Source organism: Myotis daubentonii, chromosome 15 (genome assembly GCF_963259705.1).
Source record: "Myotis daubentonii chromosome 15, mMyoDau2.1, whole genome shotgun sequence".
NCBI classification, from domain to species: domain Eukaryota; kingdom Metazoa; phylum Chordata; class Mammalia; order Chiroptera; family Vespertilionidae; genus Myotis; species Myotis daubentonii.
In genome coordinates, this window is record NC_081854.1 from 2,599,904 (window position 1) to 2,622,163 (window position 22,260).

At 62.5% G+C, this 22,260-nt stretch overlaps 1 protein-coding gene across 2 annotated transcripts; it reads left to right on the top strand.

The window, feature by feature from the left end:
- Positions 1-1,923: 1,923 nt before the first annotated feature.
- On the top strand, positions 1,924-21,554 carry PPP1R12C (protein phosphatase 1 regulatory subunit 12C). Of its 2 annotated transcripts, none has more exons than XM_059665719.1 (22): positions 1,924-2,365; positions 6,577-6,707; positions 6,784-6,902; positions 13,617-13,776; positions 15,587-15,731; positions 15,818-15,892; positions 16,502-16,575; positions 16,653-16,783; positions 17,122-17,195; positions 17,457-17,615; positions 17,701-17,768; positions 18,385-18,468; positions 18,602-18,692; positions 19,330-19,413; positions 19,495-19,555; positions 19,705-19,790; positions 19,884-19,924; positions 20,001-20,094; positions 20,183-20,287; positions 20,574-20,624; positions 20,804-20,854; positions 20,928-21,554. In XM_059665719.1, exons 1-22 carry the CDS (start codon positions 2,051-2,053, stop codon positions 21,012-21,014), a joined length of 2,286 nt encoding a protein of 761 aa, XP_059521702.1. In that variant the 5' UTR covers positions 1,924-2,050; the 3' UTR covers positions 21,015-21,554. The 2 variants fall into 2 exon arrangements, with proteins under 2 accessions (XP_059521702.1, XP_059521703.1); XM_059665720.1 differs by having other exon boundaries at positions 19,708-19,790.
- The last annotated feature ends 706 nt before the right edge of the window (positions 21,555-22,260 follow it).

The window sequence follows — 22,260 nt, forward strand, 5'->3', positions numbered from 1 at the left end:
GAGACGAGGTTCCAACTCAGGACTGCCTAAGCCACAGCTAGAATTCTTTTTAAAGAAAATATATATTTTATTGATGTTTTACAGAGAGGGAAGGAGGGATAGAGAGTTAGAAACATCGATGAGAAAGAAACATCGATCAGCTGCCTCCTGCGCCCCCCCCCCCCCCCCCCCCACTGGAGATGTGCCTGCAACCAAGGTACATGCCCTTGACTGGAATCAAACCCGGGACCCTTCAGTTCGCAGGCCGACGCTCAATCCACTGAGCCAAACTGGTTAGGGCACAGCTGGAATTCTTAACCATGGGGATGGAATAGAATTTTTAAAATAGAAGTTAAAGTCGATTAAAAATTGCTGAGAGAGCTTATGGTGGGAGCGCGTCCTGCAGATCCTTCTGTGGGTTGAGCAGATACCTCAAATTGTGTCTCCCACAAACAAATGGTCACAGTGACACAGAAATGCAGATGGATTGTACACCAAAGCTTATGGACGCCGTAAGCAGAGGCACCGACCCAGCCACACACACAATTGCAAATGCACATGATTATAGCGTGTCACAGTATGCACAGGCATGGAGACACATCTAGCAACCTATGGATGATTTACTGTCTAAGGAGGTTGATAGGTGCATGAGAAGAGTGAGGCTGAGGACTACATATCCCAAGAGACATCGAGACTGGTATGCCCTTTTGTATCAATGGCTGGTCCTCCCAAAGCCTCATGGGATTTGTAGTTTATTTCTTTGCACAGGCCCAAGGACTTCAGAGTGGGTAGAGTCTGTTGCTTCTGTCCAGATTTCAGCCCCTTTCTATGTGTCTTATTCTGGTCTCAGAGTGACTGCAGGATACTTAAAGTGAGGATCATTTCGTGCTTCATAGTGCTAGGTATGAGACCACTCGCCCTGAACTACAAATCCCAGCATGGCTTGCAGGGGTGTGTAGGGACTGGACTACATTTCCCAGCGTGCTTCACGACCCAGGGTGAGACCAAGGGAAGCGAGAGCCAATAGGTTCTGTGGGTGCTCATTGTGGACTCCTCCTCTTGGGTTCCTTTCCCCCTATATGATCCAGGAGTTATCATCAGGGGCTTTGGACTTCTCATGCCAATGAGCCTGATTTCTTGGGGTGGTACCAACTGAGCCTTTAGGGGCGTGGCCATGCGGACTACATTTCCCAGCAGGCCCCCAGGCTGTTGGCCCATTGCTGTGAACTTTGTGCCAAAAAGTGAATTTCCCAGCATGCCGTGGGCGGCCAGCCAGGGAGGCTTGGGCATGCATTGCCTTTAATGACTTAGGGGTTTCCCATGGTGCCCTGAAGTTTTTCAAGACCTAGGGAATCCCCTTACTCATTCATTCAAAAACTATTTTCAATTACTATAAGGCTAAGTTCTGGGCTCTGGGAACAAGGAGTGCACGCAGAAGCCAAATTCGCTGTCCTCCTGTAGCTTATTTCTGGTTGAAGGGAGCAGACATCCCAAAATATATCAACTGGATGATATGAGGAAAGCTGATAAGGAAAAATCATCTTTATATTTTTAGGACTTCCGGGCTGCAGAGTCCCTTTTCCTACCAGGTCCCGTCCCTGAGATGCTCAATTCCATTTCCCAGCATGCCGTGGGAGGTGTGTGTGTGTGTGTGTGTGTGTGGGGGGGGGGGGTGTCACTCCTCCGACCGACAAACTCCATTTCCCGGTGTCGCTCGGGGCATCCCCTCCGTTAGATTTCCATTTGACCCCTGAGACTAGCGGATTTCCCAGTCTGCCTGGGGGCAGCTAGAGGCTGGAACGTTGCCATTAGCAACCTCCTCTTTACGGTAGAGATTCCATTTCCCAGCGCTCCCCGCGGCTCTCTGTGACCCGTGGACTGCATTTCCCGGCGCCCCCCGGGCCGGCGTGGTGACGTCGCGCGCCGGGCGGGGCCGGCAGCGCCTCCGGCGGGCGGCGCGAGACCCGCGGCAGTTCCCGGCGGCCCCGGGGCGGGCGGCGGCGGCGGCGGCTGAGGCTGGGCGCTCGCTCGCTCGCTCGCTCGCTCGCTCACGGAGCGGGCGGGCGACGCGATGTCGGGCGAGGACGGGGCGTGCCCGGGGGCGGCGGCGGCGGCGGCCCGCGAGCGGCGGCGGGAGCAGCTGCGGCAGTGGGGGGCGCGGGCGGGCGCCGAGCCGGGCCCCGGGGAGCGGCGCGTCCGCACCGTGCGCTTCGAGCGCGCCGCCGAGTTCCTGGCGGCCTGCGCGGGCGGCGACCTGGACGAGGCCCGCCTGATGCTGCGCGCGGCCGACCCCGACCCCGGCGCCGACCCCGACCCCGCCGCCCCGCCGCCCGCCCGCGCCGTGCTGGACTCCACCAACGCCGACGGCATCAGCGCCCTGCACCAGGTCAGCGCCCCGCCCGCCCGCCGCCTCCCTCCCTCCCTCCCTCCCCGCGCGGGTCTGCACCCGCGATGCGGACCCCGCGCCTTCCGTCCCGGGCGATCTGACCCCCTGTCCGAGCCCCCCTTCCCCGGCTCACCCACCTCGAGCTCCCGGGTCCAGCCCGGAGCCCCTGGAACCGGCCTTGGGCTGTGCCGCCCTGCGCTGCCCTCTCCCTGCACCCCAACCCTTGCTGATGCGCGGGGGCGGGGGGGGGCGCGTCCGGTCCCTTCGCGCTGTCCTCGCCCGCCCGACCCCGAGCGCCCTTTCCCCGCGTCGTCTGGGCTGTGCCGCCCCCGCCGGTGCCGTCAAACGCGGCCACGCTTTCCTGAGCCGGTGCCTCCTCTTCCGGCAACACTGGGGCCCCGTCTGGCCCGCGGTCGCCCCCTTCCAGGCAGGCACCGCCTTCCCCGAGCAGCGTCCGCTCTCACCCCGGCCTCTGCTTCCTCCTCCGCCGCCCCGGCCCCGCGCCACCCTCTGCGCCCGGGCCCAGGTCCCTGCGTGCCTTTCAGGGTCCCCCTCTCCCCTCCCCGGCTGCCCCTGGCGCTGGCCCATCTGTTGCTGTCTTGAGGGTGCGCTTGTCTGAACCGCCGCCCAGGCTCTGCACCCTCCAAGGGGGTGATGCCTCCCTGGTTGGGGTCCCCCCCCTCCCCCGCGCCCTCCACATTCTCCTTCTGGCCCCTGGCCACCCCCTGCCTCCCTGCAGACGCCTGCTCCCCGGGATGTTTCTCCTGCAGGCACCTCGCATCGCCCCCTTCCCTCGCTCCCCTCGCCCAGGCTGGGTCTGCACCGGCACCTTTCTTGCTGGGCACCCTCTCAGCACCCACCCCACCCCTTCCTGGCGCCGGGCCACCCCTCCGTCCGCTGGCCGTCCTGCTCTCTCAGCCCAGACACCCTCTCCTCCTGTGGGTTTGGCCAGCTTCTCCCTGCCACAGGCTGTGCCATCGCCTGGCCTTCTGCCCTGTCGCCTTTTCCCGGGGGCTCGAGAACCCCGATCGTCCACTCCCTGCACAACCTGGGCCCCTGTGCTTTTCTTTCCTTTTCTTTTCTAATATATTTTTATTGATTTCAGAGAGGAAGGAGAGACGGAAACGGCCATGGTGAGAGAGAATCGGTGGTTGAGCGGCTGCCTCCTGCAACCCCCACTCCCCTCCACACTGAGGACCGAGCCCACAACCCGGGCGTGTGCCCTGACGGGGAATCAAACTGTGACCCCCTGGTTCCTAGGTCAACGACGCTCACCCACGGAGCCCCGCCGGCCGGGCCCGTGTGCTTTTCCGAGACACCCTGGGTGCCTCTGAGTCCCAGGACCAGGCCGCTTATGCCCCAGGGTGCTCCCTGGTTCTGGGCGGTTTTATCTGTCTCCCCCTCCCCCACCCACACACAGTGGGACCGCCAGGGACAAGACCGGCCACAGGAGAGCCTCCATCCCCTCCCCGTCCCTGTCCCCGAGGCCTTCTCCCTCCTGGTCTCCTAGTGACCGATCCAGGCCCAGCCCCTTCCTCCTGCCAGGACCCCCGGGAGAGGAAGGAAGGGTGGGCAGGGTGACAGCGGGCAGTGCCTGCACAGTCCGCTTCTCAGGAGGGGAGCCGGTCAGGGACACACGGTAGCCCTGAGCTCCAACCTCAGCTCCTCACAGCCGGGACCTCCAGGCAGTGCCTTTTCTCTCTGGGCCTCAGTTGTTTTATCTGTAAAATGGGGCCAGTCGTGGAGCCCGCCCTGGCAGGGCCGGCGAAGGAGGGAGGCCGTGTGTGTGTGTGTGTGTGTGTGTGTGTGTGTGTGTGTGGTGTGTGTGTGGTGTGTGTTGGTGTGTGTGTGTGTGTGTGTGTGTGGTGTGTGTGGTGTGTGTGGTGTGTGTGTGTGGTGTGGGTGTGTGGGTGTGTGGTGTGGGGGGGTGTGTGTGGTGTGTGTGGTGTGTGTGTGTGGTGTGGGTGTGTGGGTGTGTGGTGTGGGTGTGTGTGTGTGGTGTGTGTGTGTGTGTGGTGTGTGTGTGTGGGTGTGTGGTGTGGGTGTGTGGGTGTGTGGGTGTGATGTGTGTGTGTGTGGGTGTGGGTGTGTGGTGTGTGTGTGTGTGTGTGTGTGTGTGTGTGAACTCCTTTGGGAAGCAGCCTAGCTGGTCAGCAGGGTGTCGCTGTCCCTGGTCTAAGTGCTACTCCCCCATTCCTCCCCCCACCCCCAGGCTTGTCCCCTGCAGAGGCCCTAGTGCCACCAGAGGAGGGTCCGCTTGCATGGGGCCATGTAGGGCCAGCGGGGAGAGGGTCGCCAGGTTTCAGTGTCCCCTGGACCTTCCCCCGGGGCTCCTGGCCCTGCTCTTCCGGCCGAGCCCTGATGCCCAGCAGCCACCGTGGCCTGGCCCCTGCAAAGGCCACCCTGGCCTCGCCCAGCAGGCTGCCTTGCAGGTGGGGTCTCTCTCCCGCTGCAGGCCCACACTGGGTAGACTCTGCCAGGGCTCAGGACGCCTGCGGGTTAGGGGGTCCCAGGCTCAGGGGGGAGCAGGTCCTGTCTCAGGTCACGGCCAGCCACCGAGAGCTGGGTGTGCGTCAGGCCTGGGTTGGGGGGACCAGGTGGTGCTGGTTTGCCCGAGACGGGCCTGGTTTTCCCACTGAAGGTCCCAGGGCCCGGAAGCCCCCAGTCCCGGGCAGACGGGGACGGGAGTCCCGTCTGGGGAGCCCTGGGCTGCGGATTCCGTTGTGAATCCTCCCCAGCGGGCGCTCAGGCCCCCGCCCCCTGCCCTGCCTGTGTCCCCGGGAGTTCTCGAGACTCAGCCTGGTGCACGCTCTCCTCCTCCCCGAAATCGCCTTGTGAGTCCCTGGCTAGGGCTCTGGCTGGGTCGGAGGGACTGGGAGCCAGGGTTCTGTGGACTGAACAGGGGAGGTGCGGGCACCTGGTCCCCCGGGCGTGAGGGGGCGGGGCCGGGGCCTGGATTCCTGGGTCCCTGGTGCCCAGGCCTCAGGCATCTTTCACACGGGATGCCTGTGCCCGGCCAGGCCCTTGAAAGGGAAAGGCCCATCTCCCTCCTGGCCCCCCTCCGCCATCGCCATGGCGACCGGGTGGAAATAAACGGAGCCCAGAGTTCATCCCGTTCCCAGGGCACGTGTGGCCCCCCTCGCACAGCCTGAGTTTCCATGACTTCATGCTCTTGGCCCTTGCAGCTGCCTCCCCCCTCTCCCGATGGGCAGCTTGGGAGAGGTGAGGGGCCGGGGGCTCAACTCACCCCGCGGCCCCGGGAGGCCAGGTCCGCGGCCGCCTTAGGCCCACCCGGCGTCTGCGTGCGCCTGGGGCTTCGGTCTCTGGAGCTTTGATTCTTCCTTCGTAAGACAGCATCCTGTCCGGCCGGGTGGCCCAGTGGTTGAGCATCGACCGATGAACCAGGAGGTCACGGTTCCATTCCCGGTCAGGGCACAGGCCCGGGATGCGGGCTCGATTCCCAGTGTGGGGCGTGCAGGAGGCAGCCGATCAGTGATCCTCTCTCATCACTGATGCTCCTCTCTCTCCCCCCCCCCCCCGAAATCAATAAAAATATATTAAAAGAACCACACACAGAAGAACAGGGGTCGGCGCCCGTCGCAGTGACGGGTCCTCGGGGCTCGTGAGCTGCGGCTCCTCGGCCCCGGCCCGGCACACGCTGACGCCTCTCCCACCTCGCCATCCTGCCCCGGCCCCACTCCGCCCTGCGCTCCAGGGACCTGGGACCCGCTGTGGGCTGCAGGGGCCGGTGGTCTCCCCTCAGGGCAGCCCCTGAAGAGCACCTGCTGGGCCTGGGGCTACCAGGCCTCTCCCTCAGTCCCTCCCTCAGCCCGGTCCTGTCGGTGCAGACTGGGGAGGGGACTGGGCCTGGGGGCAGGTCCTGTCCCGTCAGAGGACAAGCACCAGCCAGGAGTCCGGCCGGGGGTTAGGAGCACCTTCTCCATCCGGTTCCGACGCGCAGGGAGCGGGGAGCTCCTCATGGTCTCCCTGGGCTCCGGGTGCCGGCTCACCTACCCGCCGGGAGCCGGGGTCTCGCGCACAGCTGGGTGGCCGCAGGGCCTCCAGGGTCCGGATGGTGCCTTCAGGGCCCGTCCCAGGGCCATCGGGGCCTGGATCTGTCCCAAGGTCCCCGTTGGGAGCCCCGCCGGGCAGACCTGTGGGTCTGGATGAGCCGAGGGCTGACAGCTTGTCCTCCCCGCCCCCACCCCCAGGCCTGTATCGACGAGAACCTGGAGGTGGTGCGCTTCCTGGTGGAGCAGGGCGCCACGGTGAACCAGGCGGACAACGAGGGCTGGACGCCGCTGCACGTGGCCGCCTCCTGCGGGTACCTGGACATCGCCAGGTGAGGCGTGGGGCGGGCGGCAGGGCCTGGCCGGGGCCGGGCTGGGACCCTCAGCCTGACCGCCTCCCGCCCCCAGGTACCTCCTGAGCCACGGGGCCAACATTGCCGCCGTCAATAGCGACGGGGACCTGCCGCTGGACCTGGCCGAGTCCGACGCCATGGAGGGCCTCCTGAAGGCGGAGATCGCCCACCGAGGTGGGCCCTGGGGGTGGGCTCCCCCTCCCGCGGCCCTGAGGTGCAGAGCTTGGGAGTCAGGGGGTCGGGGCTCAGAGGCCGGCTCCTCCATTTCCTAGGGCTCTGACTCCCTCTGTGCCTGTTTCCTGGGCGGTGAAATGGGGGTGTCAGTACCTCCTCCCAGGGCTGCCTGGCACCTTGAATGAGTGAACGTGTAAGTGCTTGTGCCACCCCCGGGCACCGAGGCGGGGCTCAGACTGACGTGGACCCTCCACGTAACCGAGAACATGGCGAGGGCGGTGTGGCTCGTCCGGGGGTCTCCGAGGTGGGATTGGGGGACCCCCGACGGAGGTGCTCTCAGGAGTGTTTGCTGAAGGGAGTAGAATGCAGGCGCCCTGGGACGGGTTCCCCATGCGCACCGAACCCCAGGGTCCTTCGCGTGGGGCCCAGGACCCCCACGTGCCTGGCCATGTTTATTTTTCTGAGGAGTGTGCGTTGCTTCTAGCAGGTTCTCAGCGGGGCTGTGACCGCTCCCCGAGACCTAAAAATAGCCGTCCAGGACGCGCGGACGTGAGGGCTGCTGGGACGGGCGGAGGAGGCGGGGCAGGTGGGCTGGGGGCCTGAGCAGCTCGGGTCTCAGGGGGCTGGTGACGCCCGTGGGACCCGCAGGAGCCGTGGGCCGAGGGTGTGGCTGCGGCGCCCAGCGTCTCGGGTCGGCATCCTTGCCTGTGGGAGACGGGAGGCTGGCGGCGCCGCCTGGGGTGGAAGCAGGGCTCAGTCGGGACTGGAGAAGGTGCCTGATGCCAGGTGCCCGCTGTGGCCCGGGTGGGGCGGTCAGGGCCTGGCCTCAGGCAGGGTGAGTGCCAGAGAGAGAGAGAGCGAGCCCCCCCCCGGGGGGCACATCAGCCTGGGCGCCCTGCTGGGGTTCAGGTGGGGGGTGAGGGCGGCAGAGGCGGAGCGGGGGCTCCCTCCAGGCCTGCGACTTCTCAGTAGGAACCTCCAGCTCCGAGCAGCTCCGAACCTGCCCCGTCGGTTCAGATGATTTTTTTTAAAAAAGCCTTGAATTTTCTTCTGGTTAATATATTTTTATTGTCTTCAGAGAAGAAGGGAGAGGGAGAGAGATAGAAACATCAGTGATGACAGAGCCACTGGTAGGCTGCCTCCTGCACGCCCCACACTGGGGATCCAGCCCACAGCCCGGGCCTGGGCCCTGACCGGGTATTAAACCGTGGCCTCCTGGTTCCTAGGTCGGTGCCCTGGCCCTGAGCCACGGCGGCCGGGCTCGGTTCAGATGAAAGTAGAGATTCGTCAGTTTTGTAACTTGTGGGCGCATTTCTGTGGGTGCCCTCCCCCTCCCCCGCCCCATACAGAAACCCGCCTTTTCGCTCCCCTCCCTCCTTCCCTGGCTTCCTCCCTCCCCTGATCCATGTTGAGAATATGTTGCTGGCACCGTGGCCTCCGCCAGGCACAGGAGGCAGTGTCTCCCAGAGCGAGGACCCTCCCCGGGAACCGGAATGGACATTGTTGCTCTCCGAGCAGCGGGCAGCGTGTGGCTGCTGCCATCTGCGGGGCGGGACCCCCGGGCGCTCTGGGACACAGGTCCTGTCGGTCCGCCCTGTCACTGGGAAGTTCACCTTGAACTTGTCCCCGGTGTGGCCAGGTGGCTGTGCCCTGGAGCCCTCCTCCCTGAGGAGGCTGCTTTCCTGGGCCTCCCCCTGGAGTCCGGCCCGGGGCGAGAACGGCCATCAGTGGCCCTCAGGCTCCTGGACACTCGGGGCTTCCCTGGAGGAGTGGCCCGTAGCGTGCATCAGCCTCGCCGAGGGCCCCGCGCCCGCTCGGCGGCGAGGCCAAGGCTGGGAGAATGGCTGGTCGGACGGGCGTCAGCGGTGCGGCTGGAGGGCCCCTCGGCTGCACCGCCGGGGGTGGGAGCTGCTGCCTCAGCAGAACCTGGGCCCCGGGCTGCACCCCAGCTGCAAGGAGGGTGCGGGGAACCCCCAAGCGTGCTGCGCCTCCGGACGGTGCCCGCTGCAGTGTCCCCTGCAGCCGTGCACAGCAGGGCCAGGCCCGGCGGCGGAGGTGGTCGGGGCTGGACACTCCAGGCGGGCAGGTGTGTCAGCAGTGCGGACGCTGCCCGGAGCTCGGCCACTGCATCTTTCTTTTTTATTTTTTTAATATTTCTTTTATTGATTCCAGAGAGGAAGGGAGAGGGAGAGAGAGATGGAAATATTGACAATAAGGAGAGAATCATCGATCGGCTGCCTCCTGCATGGCACACAGCGGGGACGAGCCCGCAGCCTGGGCGTGTGCCCTGACCTGGAATCGAACCGTGGCCTCCTGGTTCGAGGTGTACATGCCCGGCTACTGAGCCACGCCGGCCGGCCGCTGCGTCCTGAGCACATCCGTCCCCTCTGCTGCCCCATCTCACTGCCTCTGTCTCTCGAGGCTGCTGGCCACAGAGAGGTCTGTCCGCCAGCCCGGTCCGGAGCACAGGTGCCGCCCGGCGCGCAGGCCTCTGGGCTGCTGTGATCAGAAGTGGTCTGCGGGCCGGTGAACCAGGCCGAGGGCGAGGGCGAGGGCGAGGGCGAGGGCGAGGGCGAGGGCGAGGGCCAGCCACCGTGCAGCCTGGCTCAGCGCAGAGCAGTTTGTGCGCCCCTGTTCCCAGCAGCGTTACTCACGGCTGCTGACAGGTGGGCACCCCGTGCCCATCCACAGGCGAGTGGACAGGACGTGGCCTGGCCGTACAGGGAACATTGTGCAGCCTGAAAGGAACGAAATCCTGACACACACACAACGTGGGGGTCCTTAGGGACAACCCGCTGAGTCACAGGGTCACAGGGTGTGACTCCAGGTACGTGACGCACCCGGAAGGCAGACTCACAGACAGACGGCAGGATGGTGGTCAGGGTGGTGGCGACCGCAGGGGCGAGGTGTTGAATGGGGACAGGGTGTCAGTGTTGTCAGCTGAAGAGGGTTCTGGTCCCGGCCTGTGTGGCTCAGTCGATTCAGTGTCCTCTTTGCACCGAGGGGTTGCGGGTTCGGTTCCCGGTCAGGGCCCGTGCCCAGTGGGGACCATGCAGGAGGCAGCCGGTCGATGTCCCGCTCTCACATTGATGTTTCTCTCTCTTGCAAATCAATTTTTTAAAAACCGTGTTTAGCCCGGTCGGCGTGGCTCAGTGGTTGAGTGTTGACCCAGGAGGTCATGGTTTGATTCCCGGTCAGGGCACAGGCCCGGGTTGTGGGCTCGATCCCCAGTGTGGGGCGTGCAGGAGGCGGCCGATACGTGATTCTCTCTCATCACGGATGTTTCTCTCTCCCTTCCTCTCTGAAATCAATAAAAATATAATTTTTAAGAAAACACTCATATTTTAGAGAAAGGGTGAAGGGAGTGCTGGGGCTGGATGGCGGGGACTTCGTGCAGCCACAGTGGGGCAGAGGGCCAGGCACAGTCGTAAGTGTGTGAGCCTGGCTGTGTTCTGATAAAACTTTATTTACAGACAGGCAACTCCACCGTGACAGGAAGTAGACTGGTGGACGCAGGGGCTGGGGAAGGGAGGCGCAGGGAGCCAGTGCTCACTGGGGATGGATGGGATCCAGGAGCTAGCCAGGGGTGGGCAAACTTTTTGACTCAAGGGCCACAATGGGTTCTTAAACTGGACCGGAGGGCCGGGACAAAAGCATGGATGGAGTGTTTGTGTGAACTAATATCAATTCAAAGTAAACATCATTACATAAAAGGGTACGGTCTTTTTTTTTTTTTTTAGTTTTATTCATTTCAAACGGGCCGTAGTTTGCCCACGGCTGAGCTAGACAGTCGGACGGTTTGCACAGCATGGTGGCTGTGCTAAATGCCACTCGATTAGGCATGTTCAGATTGCACCATCAGTACATTTGATGTTCATCTTTATTTTACCGCCACAAAAAAAAAAACCCACTTAAAATCCTGGTGGCCAGTACCCCCCGGCTGTCGTCTGTCAGCAGACGCAGGCAGGTCTCCAGAAAAAGCAAACTTGAGGAGGATGAGTAGGAACATGCGAAAGAACGCAGTCCTGCGGCTGCCGAACAGAGTCAGCGAACGCGGCCCCTGCCCTCCCCGGAGCCTGGCACATCAGCTGTCCCGGGATCGGGTGGAGGCGATTCCCTTTAAGGAAGTGGCCGAGGGTGAGGGAGAGGGAGAGGGCGGGCCCCTGAGACACCAGCACACTCCAGGCCTCTCCGGAGATGGGCCCTGACCAGGCAGACATTCCTGGCATAGCAGCCCCGTCCTTGGCCAGCTGGGCGGCCCAAGGTGTTCCGTTGGCGGTAGGCCCTGGTGCCACCAGGTGGCGCCAGCGGGGAGCCGGGGCTTGGGGGTTTGGCCCTCAGCCAGGGGTGGAGGGGATCGAGTGTCTGGGACCCGTGTGGACAGGGCACGGCGTTGCAGTCTGTGCAGTACGGATACACAGCACCACATTCCCGAAAGCTAATCCGTGGTGGCCGTTCCCTCGGGCCGCAGGGTGTGGGGTGGAGTCAGCGAGGGGCACACGGGCTCCTGTCCGTCGTTTTAATTTTAAGCCGAGCGGTGATATGTGGGGGTCCTTTGCCACGGCTGTCTACTGGGAAACCAATGTGAGCCACGGAGTAATTGCACATCTCCAAGAAGGTGCGTTTTTAAACAAGTGAGAAGAGTCCCGGCTGGGGTGGCTCAGTTGGTTGGGCTTCGTGTCACACACCGAAAGGTCACCGGTTCAGTTCCAGTCGGGGCACGTTGCTGGGTTGTGGGCTGGATTCCCGCAGGAGGAATGCAGGAGGCAGCCCATCAATGTTTCTCCCTTGTTAATGTTTCTCTCTCCCTCTCCCTTCCTCTCTCCAAAAATCAAGAAAAACCTATTTAAAAGTAAAAAAGTAAGGTGAAGTTAAGTTTAGTAATACTTTTCTAAAAATATATTTTTATTTCAGAGAGGAAAAGACAGGGAAAGAGAGAGACAGAAACATCAATGGTGAGAGAATTATTGATCGGCTGCCTCCTGCACGCCCCACAATGGGGACCGAGCCTGCAAGCTTGCAACCCGGGCATGTGCCCTGACTGGGAATCGAACCATGACCTTCTGGTCCGTAGGTCGACACTCAACCACGGAGCCACGCCAGTTGGGCAATAATATATTTTTTAATCCAATATGTCCAAAATGTAATTTCAACATGTAATCAATATAGAAACTATTTATGGCTCTAACCGGTGTGGCTCAGTGGATAGAACATCAGCCTGCGGACTCAGGGGTCCCGGGTTCGATTCCGGTCAGGGGCATGTACGTTGGTTGCGGACACATTCCCAGTGGGAGATGTGCAGGAGACAGCTGATCGATGTTTCTCTCTGATCGATGTTTCTAACTCTCTATCCCTCTCCCTTCCTCTCTAAAAAATCAATAAAATATATTAAAAAAACTATTTATGAGTTGCCACCCATTTTTTGAGTTACTTCAGAGTTCAGCATGTGTTTTTTATTTACGCTGCCTCTGAGCCTGGCTCCATTATTATTTTATTTTATTTTTTTAGAGAGAGGAAGGGAGAGAGAGAGAGAAACATCAATTGGTTTTCTCCTCCATGTGGCCCAACCAGGGATCAAACCCGTGACCTGGATGTGTGCCCTGACCAGGGATTGAGCCCGCCACCTTTTGCTGTACAGGATGAAGTCACACCTTGCCTTTTGCCCCCATAAATGCAGCACAGCTTCCCATGAAGCTGAGATTGGATGCAATGACATTGACTAGCGAGGAGACCAGATGGCTCTAGGTCAGCGGTTCTCAACCTGTGGGTCGCGACCCCTTTGGCAGTCAAGTGACCCTTTCACAGGGGTCGCCTAAGACCATCCTGCATATCAGATATTTACATTACAATTCATAACAGTAGCAACATTTCAGTGATGAAGTAGCAACAAAAATAATTTTATGGTTGGGTCACCACATGAGGAACTGTATTTAAAGGGCCAGAAGGTTGAGAACCACTGCTCTAGGTGCTAGCACAGCTGAGAACAGGGATCAGCGCTGAGGAGGAAAGAAACTATTGCTCCCCCCCCCGCCCCCCCCCCTACAGACACTGTGTTGAGGGGCGTTTTGCTTGGTCTGTCCTAACGAGTTATCAGACTGATAATGGTGACAATGCCTGAAGGTGGTGGGCTAAGGATCGTATCAGTAGTGACAGGAAGAGTTAAATACAGTCAAACGCTGTATTTGCTCAGTAAATTTTAGGTGTTATCCTTAAAAAGAATGATCAAGCCCTAACTGGTGTGGCTCAGTGAATAGAGCGTCAGCCTGCAGACTGAAGGGTCCCAAGTTCAATTCAGTCAAGGGCATGTACCTTGGTTGCAGGGCACATCTCCAGTAAGAGGTGTGCGGGAGGCAGCTGATTGATGTTTCTCTCTCATCGATGTTTCTAACTCTATCCCTCTCCTTTCCTCTCTGTAAAAAAAAAAAAGAATGATCAAGGTGATGCTTGGGTTGAAGTGAGAAAATGCTTGCGATTTCCGTTCTCCCAGCCTCCCCCCCGTCCCCCCCCCCCCCCCCCCGCAGGGACTCAGAGACCCTCAGTGGCGCCCTGGGCTGCGCAGAACGCGATGGGAAAGTGGTAGTGGTTGAGCTGGCCCAGGACCTCTGAGTCCTGGAGGAGCACACAGACGGAGAGGGACAGGGCAAGGCACAGGGTGAGCTGTGCTTCCTAGACTTTGGGGTGAGTCCCACCTGTCACCCCTTCCTGTCCTCCCAGGTGTGGATGTGGAGGCAGCCAAACGAGCCGAGGAGGAGTTGCTGCTTCACGACACAAGGTGCTGGCTGAACGGAGGTGCCATGCCTGAGGCCCGGCACCCCCGCACGGGGGCCTCTGCCCTGCATGTGGCGGCTGCTAAGGGCTACATCGAAGTGATGAGGTGAGCTGGGCTGGCAGGGACCCGCCCTTCCCCCTGGTCTTTCTCTGGGGCCAGTCTGCTCCTTCTTGTTGTCTTATAGCTTCCTGTGAATTTTGTCCATTCTCATCTTTTCTTAATTTATGTCCTTAAGGCTATGTATTTGCCTCTAAATACAGCCTTAGCTGCATCCGTAAGTCTTAATATATAGACCTTTCATCGTCATCCTGTTTAAAACATCTTCCAACATGTAATTTTTATTCTTTGACGCATGGATTATTTAGAAGTATGTTCTTAATTTCCAAGTATATGGAATTTTGTTTCATTACCCATGTCCTGATTTAATTGCACTGTGGTCAGGGAATGGGGTTCTGTATGATTCCAGATTTCTTGAATTTGTTGAAGCCTTGCTTTATTTTATTCTCCAGTGTGAGAAAGGTGGGAGAGAATTGCGTTGTCAGGCACAGTGTTGTATGTAGGTTACTGGGTCAGCGTCGTAGTCATGCTATTTAAACCTGTGTCCTCAGTGGTGTATCTCTCCTCCTGCTTATTCTGTCAGTTATTGGAAGGTGTGATAGAACTCCCACGCTGTGGATTTTGCGCATCCGTCCTGTGGCTCTATCCATTTCTGTTATGTATTTCGAGGCACGGTTGTTTGGGGCGTGGAGAGATTAAATTGTTACGGTGCACACTCCCTTTCTGCCACGCACCTCCGTCCTGTCCATTCGGCTGCCCCGCCCCCTTCTGTTGGGGTAGCTGGTTCCAGTTCTTGCCCTCAGGGGCTCCCTGCGCTCTCTCTAACCCCCACCCCCACCCCCGTTGTGATGTTACACTTTATTTTTAGTGTGAAAATGGAGTTAAGATGAACCCTTTCCTCTCTGTTCCCCTCCGTGTGGAATCTCCAGGCAGGTTTTCCAGCGAGGTGCTGAAGACCCCTCAGCTCCAGGCTGGTGTCCCAGCTGCCCTGTCCCTGCTCCAGCAAAAGTCCTGGGTCTGACGCTCAGGGCTGCCTGGGCACCTGCCCGCCTCAGAGCCGGTCCCTGGGGCAAGGCCAGGCCCTGTTAGAAGGTCGCTGAGAACACCAGCAGGCAGAGGGCAGCAGGGCAGGACCCAGGCGGGCGCCCTGGGGGAAAGAGCAAGCACCCAGCAGGGCTGGGGCTGAGGGCGCCCGGGGCAGGCGTGTGACGTGTCAGCAGGGCCATGGAGCACCTTTTGTGTAACAAGGTTCCTTAGAAGCGAGCTCGTTAGCCTCGCCTTAGCGCTTCTCACTGACGCCAGTTCTCCGAAGCAGCCGTGTCTGCCCCGAGCTGAGTGTGCAGAATCGCCCTGGACTTGTAGCCCTGCCTTCCCCTGAATCGCGCGGTCTCAGGGTGACTGTCACTGGAGAAGAACGTTAAGCGGGTTTCTCAGCCTGGCACTGGTGGCGTCTGGGCCAGATCACCCTCTGCCGTGGGGCCGTCCTCTGCGCGGTGGGGTCAGCAGCATCCCTGGCGCCCATCGCCTGATGCTGCCGGCACCCGCCCCTCAGTGCGGCAGCCAGAGTCGGCTCAGGCACCGCCAGCTGTCCCCGGGGGCGGGTGGCCCTGCTGGACCCGGCGCTCAGAGCTGCTGGGGTCCCAGGACGTTGTGCCTCCACCCCCAGCTGCAGGGACCAGAGGCCACCTGCGGGCCAGGGGAGAGGTCAGAGCTGCTGGCAGAGGGGTCACTTGTGGGAGGGGCTCGGGACACTGGCCCTTGTACCCCCTGGTCCGGGATGCTTCCAGCACTGTCACAGCTGGTGCTGCCACCACAGCCTTTGTCCTGGTCCTTGACCCCGAGCCCCTCTGACCCCCAGGCTGCTCCTCCAGGCTGGCTATGACCCAGAGCTCCGGGACGGGGACGGCTGGACCCCCCTGCACGCGGCGGCCCACTGGGGCGTGGAGGACGCCTGCCGCCTGCTGGCGGAGCACGGTGGGGGCATGGACTCGCTGACCCATGCGGTGAGGCCCCAGCCCCCCCTTTTGGGACTGGCGGGGGGGTGAGGAGGCCCCCACACCTTCATCGGCCCCTTCTCCCCTCCCCACAGGGGCAGCGGCCCTGTGACCTGGCTGACGAGGAGGTGCTGAGCCTGTTGGAGGAGCTGGCCCAGAAGCAGGAGGACGTGAGTCTCGGCCCGCCCCTCCGTCAGCCTCCGGGGCAGGGAGGGGGCTCTGGTCCTGACCCCAGGGCAGTCTCGTCCCCACTGGTGACCGAGACCCAGTGGGGGCACGGGGAGGGCTCCGCTGGGCAGTCGCAGGCGGCGGGGCCTGAGGATGCGCACGGGTATTTGCCCGCGTGCAGGCTGGGCCTCGCAACCCCCGGGGTCCCTCCGACTAGCACCAGGGGGGCCTTGTTTCTGGAAAAACGGGGAGTGAATAGTGAACGGTGTGGACTCTGGCCCTGGTGGGTTTCTGTGGGAGCGCGTGTCCGGGTCCTGGGAGGGTGGGCGAGTTGGAGCAGGCCTCCCCTGGAGGGTAGGGACACCCCCCGGGATGAGACCAGAGGCCGGGAGAACAGGGCGCCGGTGGGTGCACATGGCGCGTGCGCGATGGGACCCAGGTGCCCGGTGCAGCTGCTCGGCCATCTGAGCCCTCCCTGCGCCGGGAGCTGCGCTCCCCGTGGAGCACCTGGGAAGCCGTGACCACGCTGTACGGGTGGCCTTCCATGCTGGGGATGTGGGACCCAGGAGCCCCATGTTCTGCCCCTCCCAGCAGCCCCCTTTTCCCTGCAGCTGCGGAACCAGAAGGCCGCCTCCCAGAGCCGGGTCCCGGAGCCCCAGGTGCCCTCCAGCAGCAAACACCGACGGTACCAGGGCGTCTCCCTGGGGGCAGGGCGGGGCGGGGCCGCCCGGGGTTTGGACCTGACACCTCCCCTCCCCCCAGGAGCTCCGTGTGTCGCCTGAGCAGCCGAGAGAAGATCTCCCTCCAGGACTTGTCCAAGGAGCGCCGGCCTGGGGGGGCGGGGGGACCCCCCATCCGGGATGATGACGACGAGCGAGAGGAAGGCCCCACAGGTGAGCAGCTGGGGGCCTGGACTCGGGTCTGGGGAGGAGGGCCTGGTTCTCACAGGCAGTTGGCGTATTCTTTTTTATTTTTAAAATGTTATTGTTGATTTTAAAGAGAGTAGAAGGGAGCGGGAGAGAAAGAAGCATTGATGTGAGAGTGAATCATTGACTGGCTGCCTCCTGCTCACTCCCTGTGTGGGGGATCGAGCCCACAGCCTGGGCATGTGCCCTGACCAGGAACCAAAACTGGTGACTTCTTGGTTCATGGGTCGATGCTCAACCATTGAACCACACTGGCCGGTGCTGCTGGCATATTCTTATTAAGATCTCATTTTCTTACCCAACAGAGCCGCCCCCTGCAGAAACCAGGACCCTCAATGGAGTGTCCTCCCCGCCACCCCCCAGCCCTAAAGGCCCCCCAGTGAGTCTGGAGGCCCTGGAGGCCCTGTATGCAGAGGGGAGGGGAGGGGGGGCTCCCATGAATCCTGTACCTCTCTTGTCTGGGTAGTTGGGGTGAAGACTACAGTTCCCAGAATCCTCTAGTACAGCTGACTATCTTTCTGGTGCACCTGCTCCAGGGGCTGATGGGAATTGTAGTTTGCGGTGGTCCTTCTGGGGGGAATGTTTGAAATGTCTGGGAAGAGGGACCCCTTCTCCATCACAGACCTTTCTCTGACCCCAGACCTCCGAGGAGGTCCCCTTCTCCAGGCGCTTTGGCCTCCAGAAGACGGGGAGCTCCGGTGCCCTGGGCCCTGCAGACAGACAGGGGGCGGAGGGTGCCCCTGGGGCTGGGCTGCAGCGCTCAGCGTCCTCCTCGCTGCTGGAAGGGACCGCCACTCAGGTGAGTGGGGCGAGAGGCAGGGGGCCAGGCCTGCGAGTCAAAGCTGCTGGTCCAAGAGAATACCCCTCCTTCCCTCTCTCCGCAGGCCAAGGAGCCCCGTCTTGCCAGAATCACCCCCACTCCCTCCCGGAAGGTGCCAGAGCCCTCTGCCCCGTGAGTACCCGGGGCCGGGGCCCTGCAGAGGCGGGGCAGGTCTGGCTTGCAGCCTTGTTGGTGTGACCCCGCGCAAGTGCTGCTCTCTGGGGTCTGCTCCCTGCTCCCGCCACGGTTTCCCTTTTGCTGCGCCACGTGAAAGCTCACAGGGAAGCCTGTCAGGCCACAGTGCTCCGGCCTCCTGCTCCTCTCCCCTGGCTTCCCCTGTGCCTTTGCCAGCACCTCCCACTCCTGCCCCAGGACCTTTGCTCTGCTGTCCCTCCCTCGGTCTGTTTCCCGTCACCTCCCCCGGGAGGCCCACCGCGGCCACTGGTCACACTGACGTGGCGCCCGGACACGCAGGCCCTCCCGCCTCCCGTCCTTGCTCTGTTTCTTTTCTCCCACGTGCTGACCCTCCGATGTGCCCCGAGATGGACTAATCCTTATGGTTGTTGTGTATTTCGCATCCTTTCTGCTCACATTGGCCTCCCTGGGCAGGGCATTTGTTGCTCTTGCTCATTGCTGGTGGCGGGCGCCTGCCACCTAGGGCGAGCTTGAGTGATGCTTGCTGAATGAATGAATCCACACGCGACAGAGCGCCAAGCCCCCTCCCTCATAGCTCCACTCCCGCCTCCAGGATCCCGGAGCCTGCAGCCCCAGGGAAGCCCGCTGTCCCTGCCGCCTCCACAGCGCCCCCAGCGGACTCCCGGGACCGCCGGAGGTAAAAGCGGCCGGCAGTGGTCTCCCCAGGCTCTGGAGAGAAGGGTCCTCTCCACGAATTTGCCTCCCCCAAGGGTGTCAGCCAAGGACAGGCCCAAAGGAACCCTCCCTGAGGTCAGGGGCTCTTCACGCAGGTCCTACCAGATGCCTGTGCGCGACGAGGAGTCAGAATCCCAGCGGAAAGCTCGCTCTCGCCTCATGCGCCAGTCTCGGAGGTCCACACAGGTGTGGGGGGCGGGCTGGGACCTGGGCTCCCGGGTCTGAGGGAGGAGGGCTGGGGGCCTGGGCTCCTGGGTCTGAGGGAGGAGGGGCTGGGGGCCTGGGCTCCTGGGTCTGAGGGAGGAGGGGCTGGGGGCTGGACTCCTGGGTCTGAGGGAGGAGGGCTGGGGGCCTGGGCTCCTGGGTCTGAGGGAGGAGGGGCTGGGGGCCTGGGCTCCTGGGTCTGAGGGAGGAGGGGCTGGGGGCTGGACTCCTGGGTCTGAGGGAGGAGGGGCTGGGGGCCTGGGCTCCTGGGTCTGAGGGAGGAGGGGCTGGGACCTGGACTCCTGGGTCTGAGGGAAGAGGGGCTGGGGGGCTGGACTCCTGGGTCTGAGGGAGGAGGGGCTGGGGGCCTGGACTCCTGGGTCAGAGGGAGGAGGGGCTGGGACCTGGACTCCTGGGTCTGAGGGAAGAGGGGCTGGGGGCCTGGACTCCTGGGTCTGAGGGAGGAGGCTGGGGGCCTGGACTCCTGGGTCTGAGGGAGGAGGGGGTGGGGGCCTGGACTCCTGGGTCTGAGGGAGGAGGCTGGGGGCCTGGACTCCTGGGTCTGAGGCAGGAGGCTGGGGGCCTGGACTGAGGCCCTGACTGCCCCCTGTGCCTGCAGGGCGTGACTCTGACAGACCTGAAGGAAGCAGAGAAGGTGGCAGGGAAGGCTTCAGAGCCGGAGAAGTCATGCACAGAGAGCCTGGTGAGAGGCCGTGGGGTCAGGTGACTGGGCTCGGGTGGTACAAGCAGCCCTCGTCCTCTGACCCCTGCCCCTCTCCCACAGGACCCTTCCTGGCAGCCCCGAGTCCCTGGCGTTGAGAATTCTGATGGCCCTGCCCAGAGAGGTGAGGTCTGGTCTCTGGGAGGTCATCTGAGCCCGCCCCATCCTCCCCCCGCCCCCCCCCCACCCCTGCAGCCTGCCCGTCTTCCTGGACTCGGGCCCAGGGAGCCTGACACCTCGGAGAGGGAGCCCTGATTCCTGCCCCTCCCCCAGTAGAGGCGCCTGACGGGCAGGGGCAGGGACCACAGGCCTCCAGGGAGCACCGCCGAGCTGGCAAGGAGAGGAGAGGGCCTGCGGAGGTGAGGGTGGGCCGACCTTGGCAGGGGGGCGGGGGGGGGGGAGCCGGCCACACCCCCCTTTGGGCATCCCACTGAACCCCGCCCCGCCCACAGGGGGAGGAGGCCAAGCCCGCGGACATCAGCCCAGAATCCAGGTACAGGGCGGGCAGGGCGGGGTCTGGGCAGTGCGGGGGCCGTGCGCCCCTGACGCGTGCTTTGCCCCCACCCCAGCACCCCCAAGGCCAGCCCTTCCCCCCGGAGGCCGCGCGCCCTCAACCCGGAACCCAAGCCCGAATCGGAGCCGGATGGCGGCGGCTTCAGGAAGGTTGGAGAGCCCCACAGTCCGCCTTACACACCTGCCCTCTGCCTGTCAGGGGGCCCCGCCTGACCCGTCCCTCTCCCCGTACCCCCAGCTCTACGCAGAGCTGCGCGTGGAGAACGAGAGACTTCGTGAGGCCCTGACGGAGACCACGCTGCGGCTGGCGCAGCTCAAGGTGGAGCTGGAGCGCGCCACGCAGGTGAGGGGCACGGGCCCTGCAGGTGACCCTGGCATCGCTGTGCGGGGGCTCAGGGCCTGGGAGTCCAGGAGCTGGAGCAGTGAGGGGTGGGGTCCGAGCGGAACTCTGCCTTCAGGGGCTGGGCCCTGCGCCAGGGGGTGGGGCTATGATCCTGGAGGCGGGGCTTGCGATGAGCAGAGGACTCAGCCAGAATCCTGGCCTGCTTTCCTCTCTCCGCTGGTTCCCATTCCCGGCCATAGCGGTTTGGATGTTGCTCTGACCCCCGCGTGTTCTCTGTCCCCACCAGAGGCAGGAGCGCTTTGCAGAGAGGCCGGCCCTCCTGGAGCTGGAGAGATTCGTGAGTGGGGCAGCTGGGGTGGGGTCAGGCCATGTCCCCAGCTCCCAGCCTCTGGAGGTCTGCGTGGAGGGGACACAGCGACCCTCTAACCTGCCCGTGGAGCTTTCCCCACCACCCTCAGCCTCCCTCTGGCCCTCCCCAGCCCCAGTCCCTGCCCTCACCTCCCCTGTGTGTTGCAGGAGCGCCGGGCCCTGGAGCACAAGGCCGCTGAGCTGGAAGAGGAGCTGAAGGTGAGTGCTCAGGGGGCGCGGGGGGCCGTGGCTCGCCTGCCAGGGCCGCCAGCTGACCCGTCCCATCCCACAGGGCCTGTCCAACCTCCGGGCTGACAACCAGCGCCTCAAGGACGAGAACGCGGCCCTGATCCGCGTCATCAGCAAACTGTCCAAGTGACCCCGGAGGACTTGCCCCGCACCCGCATTTATACAGCTGCTTCTGCCACACGCACCCCTCCCCCGTGTGAACACGAGTGACAGGCTGCCGGGGAGCCTCTGTGAAGCCATAACCTCCCCTCGGGACCTCCAGGCTGGGAGGGGAGGACAGAGCCCCCAGGAGCCAAGGGGGCCTCTGAGGCCAGGATGGAGCCGGGAGCTGAGCCAGGTAGGGGACCAGGGCTGCAGGCAGGACCAGGAAGGAACCGAGGACCAGGAAGTGCCAGGACCAGTAGCCAGGACCAGAGTGGCCACCCGGAGGTCCCCTCTCACGTGTGCTGCCACCAGTCACCCCTCCCGCCCCTGAGCAGGGATCCGAGAATGTGCCAAGCGTCCCGCCGGCCTGGGCCGGGCGGGCCTGTATATAGGGTCCGTGTGCAATAGGGAGGGACGTCTTCTATTTTTTGCTGCCCCCTCCCCGGCGCTGTCCGGGGCAGGGGGAGAAGGTATTTTCGAGACATAGCACAGGCACCACAAATAAAAGTCGTGAAGTTGCCACTCAGTGGCTGGGTCCCCTGTTGGAGGTGGGGTGCTGCGTCTGCTGGGCTGTGTGTGGCAGGGTGGGGTGCTGAGGGCGGAGGTGCGTGCTCTCCGGCTAGGGAGGGCCTTCAGGTAGAGCCTGCTGGAGCAGGGGCCCCAGCCGGGCTGACGTGCTCACCAGCAGGTGGCTGTGAGAACGAAGTGGGGAGCTTGGGTCTTGTCATCACTGCTTTTGAAACAGCATTTAAAATGTGGGTGATTCACATAGAAAACTCTGGAACTTGACTTCTCAGAAAAAAACAGGAAGCCGTGACAGTGAGCGCTCAGTGCTGCATGGTAACAGCTGGAGCTGAGTGGGAGCCATGCTCTTCCAGGGTGGGGCAGGCATTCGTCCACCCATTCATTCATTCATTCCTGGTCATACTCTGCATGCCACACCCTGGCCTACCTGTTGCTGATACAGTAGTGAATGAAAAAGGCAGCGATATGAAACACCCTAGGAGAGGGCATAAGGCACCCAGCAACAAAAGGAATGCATTTCAGGTGGCGGTGCCATGGAGAAAAGGCAGGGGGCGGGGTAGGGGGCTGGTGTGTATGCACACGTGTGTGTGCGTGTCTTGTGTACAGGGTGGTCAGGGTAGGCCTCACTGAGAAGCTGGCTCAGGCAGGTACTTGAAGGCATCAGGGAATGAGCCATGTTGGTATTTGAGGGGAGAGTCTTCTGGGTG